The sequence below is a fragment of the Bos grunniens genome, chromosome 19, assembly GCF_055505025.1.
Source record: "Bos grunniens cultivar Pamir isolate PY7600 chromosome 19, Bosgru_T2T1.0, whole genome shotgun sequence".
Lineage (NCBI taxonomy): Eukaryota > Metazoa > Chordata > Mammalia > Artiodactyla > Bovidae > Bos > Bos grunniens.
Window position 1 is genome coordinate 20,621,120 of NC_141183.1, and position 3,072 is coordinate 20,624,191.

At 59.3% G+C, this 3,072-nt stretch overlaps 1 protein-coding gene across 2 annotated transcripts; it reads right to left on the reverse strand.

Moving 5' to 3' along the window:
• Window positions 1-826: 826 nt before the first annotated feature.
• On the reverse strand, window positions 827-2,598 carry RAMP2 (receptor activity modifying protein 2). Of its 2 annotated transcripts, none has more exons than XM_086357577.1 (4): window positions 2,464-2,598; window positions 1,962-2,027; window positions 1,394-1,505; window positions 827-1,276 (listed from the first exon to the last, which is right to left on the reverse strand). In XM_086357577.1, the coding sequence occupies exons 1-4, from the start codon at window positions 2,561-2,563 to the stop codon at window positions 1,021-1,023; spliced, it is 534 nt and encodes a 177-aa protein (XP_086213703.1). In that variant the 5' UTR covers window positions 2,564-2,598; the 3' UTR covers window positions 827-1,020. The 2 variants fall into 2 exon arrangements, with proteins under 2 accessions (XP_086213703.1, XP_086213701.1); XM_086357575.1 differs by having other exon boundaries at window positions 1,394-1,520.
• Window positions 2,599-3,072: the final 474 nt, after the last annotated feature.

Here is a 3,072-nt window from a genome sequence, read left to right on the forward strand (position 1 = left end):
CACCATCCAAGGAACATACAGGAATGTCTGTATACAGAAACGGTGGGTCACCAGGTATGGCCCTTAACAGTGGGAAAGTGTCTTATGGGAGCATAAGCACAGCTTAGGAAGCTAAAAGAAGCAGCCAATCAAGAACTAGTGGTTGCTGTGGGGATAACAGGTCTTTGATCTCACAATTCAGTTTTGAGCTTCTTCCAGGCCATGTTCATCGTCTGGTTGTTGGCTTTAGTGGACACCAGGGGGCAGTGTGTGGCCAGGCTATAGGCCACACCCACCCAGGGTCCAGGACAATGTAGGATGAGGGCCAAGGACCTGGAGGGGAAGTCCTGTGGTGAGTCTAGTAGAGGAAACTGCCTTTGCCCTCGATCCTGAGGTCCTTAGGGATGGACTCCCGTTGGTTCCATCAGGGCTTCTATTACCAGGCCCTGAGAGTAAACTGAGGCATGAGGAAGGGGAAAATTCAGGGCTTCTGGATGGCACCCCCTCCTTGCAGAAGTCACAGCAGAGAGTCCTCTCTCGTCCCACCCCCCTCACCTCCCCAGCTGCTATCCAGACGGGAAGGGAGTCTCTTCCTGCAAGTTTCCTGAAGCTGGGTTTGGATAGGGGCAGGAAAGGCCTGGCCTTGGGAGGAAGGGATACAGGGGCATGGCCTTCAGGTGGGGGAGGGAGTTCAGGAGGGACCAGTAAGTGAACAAAACAGTGGACCTATCTAGATTCTTCTAGCTCTGCTGCCCAGAGCTGAGGGCCTGTGGGAATGGCAGAAACTCTGGAAGGACACAGCCCCCCACCCCCCACCCCGCCCCCCGGAATGGAGAGGGGAACAACGTACAAAAAAAAAAAAGAAAAGGTTTATTTTGAAGATTACAGAACTTGCACGATGACCCCACCCAGCTTCCATTTCCACCAATCTAAGAATCTCCAGTTGGGGTGGAGCCAGAAAAGGAAGTAGGGAGGGGAGGAGAGAGACCAGGTGGTGGCAGAGGAAAGGAGTAAGATGGCTGCCAAACAGCTCATGCCACCCTAGGTCTGCGCTTCACTGTCTTTACTCCTCCACACCACGAGGGTGACGAGGAAGGGGATGAGGCAGATAGGGGCTATGATCATGGCCAGGAGCACATCCTCTGGGGGGTCTGAGAAGGTGGGTTGCACCAAGGAGCAGTTGGCAAAGTGGATGTTGTGAGTCTCAAAGATGATCTCTTCCGCCCAGGGATTGGGGAAGCCCAGGCCAAACTCTTCTGCACCCTTTTCCAAGCAGTCTCGAAGGAAGCTATAAGGCCTAGAGACAGGAGAGGGCTAGAGTGAGGGAAGGGTTGGGGCCAGAAAGAGGACTGCCCCACACTCACCCACAGGGAGCAAGCCCCAGGCCCAAGCCGCCCTCCAGCACTGCCCCTACCTGCTAATCAGGGCCCAATCACACCAGTCCTTCTTGATAGAATCCATTTGAACCTTATAATCGTGCCAACATTGTAGGACATTTGTCCCATAGGTCTCCAACACCGTTTTCCCTGTGGGTAGAGATGCTGCACATTGACTATACCCTGTCCCACCGTCCAAGCCCTCTGGTCCAGGTACTTCCATTGTGGAACCGCTGTTCCTATCTTCAAATACGGGAACTACCCAGAGAGCCTCAGAAAATTTCCCAAGCAAGATACTCCCAGCTGAGGAGACAGTCCCAGCTCAGGAAAAGTTTAATGCCTTCCATGTACACTGGACTTTCCAGCCTGGCAAGAGTTTCCACATACACTTTTTCAGGAATATTCTAACCCACCTGCCAGCTCACAGCTGGTTGGGGGCTTTGTGGGATGAGAGGTAGAAAGACAAATAAGAAACCCTGAGAGAGAGAACAGAAGGGAGTTTAGGGGCACCAGTTGGGTTTGGGGCTTGGCTTGTGAGAAAGGAACCATCCCCACTCACCTCTCTCCTTCCCCGGGGCCACCCTCCCACAGTCGCTGGCTACTCACCTTCTGACTTGGAGCTGTCTGGGGTGGGAAGAAGCTGAGCCAGGGATTCCTGGGGCTTCAGGACAGCTATGGGCAGAAAAGGGACAGGGAGATGGGAGGATGGGGATGTGGAGCCAGGAGGAAGCGGGGTGTGTGTTGGGGTCTGAGACTCTTGAAAGTCAGGGCTACTTTCAGAAGAGACAGAGCAGCACTCCAGGCCCCTACGCGGTGCCTCGGTGCCCGGAAGAGAGGGGGCCGCACCAATTCCTTCACACATTCAAAACCCCTCCTTCTTCGCCAGCTCCAGACCTCCCAAGAGCTTTCTGCAGGGGCCCCGGGCATCTCAGCTTTTCCCGAAGTAGGAAGCAGCTCGCGCTGCGCCCTCGCTGCGGTGAGGCCGGGTACCGTCCAGAGGGCAGCGCGGTCCGCACCCGCACGCCGGAGCCCGTTCCGAGACGTCCAGTCCCTCTCCCCTCCAGGGCCTCCCGCGCCTCCCGCCCGGACCTCGGGGCGCTGCGCTTACCGCCCAGCAGGAGGAGGAGGCGGAGCGCAGCCGGTCGCCCGGAGCGGGTGGCGGGGAGCCACGAGCCGCCGACAGCGTGCTCCGCCCGGAGCGAGGCCATCGCACGGCGAGCAGGCGAGGAGGAGCGGCGGCGCTGAGCCGGGCCCGGGCGGGGGCTCCTATATCCCGGTCCCAAGCCGCAGGAAGCCGCGCCGCTTCCTCGCGGGGGCTGGGACTGCTGCGGCCACGTGGGGGGCGGGGGCGACGCCCGGGGCCGGCGGGCTGGAGGGGGAGTCGCTGCCCCACCCGGCCCTGGCGCCCGCCGCTCCCTCCGCCCGGCCGGCGTTGGCCCACCCCTTCTGCTAGCTCACCCCGCGGGGCTGGACAGCTCCCCTCGTAACCCCAGAACCAGGATCCATTTCCTGGGCTCGGCCGCGTGGCGCCCAGGACTCGTCAGGTCTCCGAGCATCTGCTCCCCGAACTCTAGTGGCCCCTTTTCTTTCTTGGTGAGGTGGGGCTGTGTGGGGAGATAGTGAAAAGAGGGAGGGGGCTGGGAGCTCAGAGGGCTTCTCAACACTGCAGTCTCTAAGGCTGGAGGTTGCGGCTGCCCTGAGCCATGGGGGAAGGGGC

What these genes read in the sequence shown, in the direction of transcription:
- RAMP2 (XM_086357575.1), bottom strand. Translation starts at nt 2,563, where the DNA reads ATGGCCTCGCTCCGGGCGGAGCACGCTGTCGGCGGCTCGTGGCTCCCC. An exon ending in CCTCCTCCTCCTGCTGGGCG is followed by an intron (nt 2,028 to 2,463) that starts GTAAGCGCAGCG and finishes TTCTGCCCATAG; the next exon opens with CTGTCCTGAAGCCCCAGGAA. An exon ending in AGACAGCTCCAAGTCAGAAG is followed by an intron (nt 1,521 to 1,961) that starts GTGAGTAGCCAG and finishes GTCAATGTGCAG; the next exon opens with CATCTCTACCCACAGGGAAA.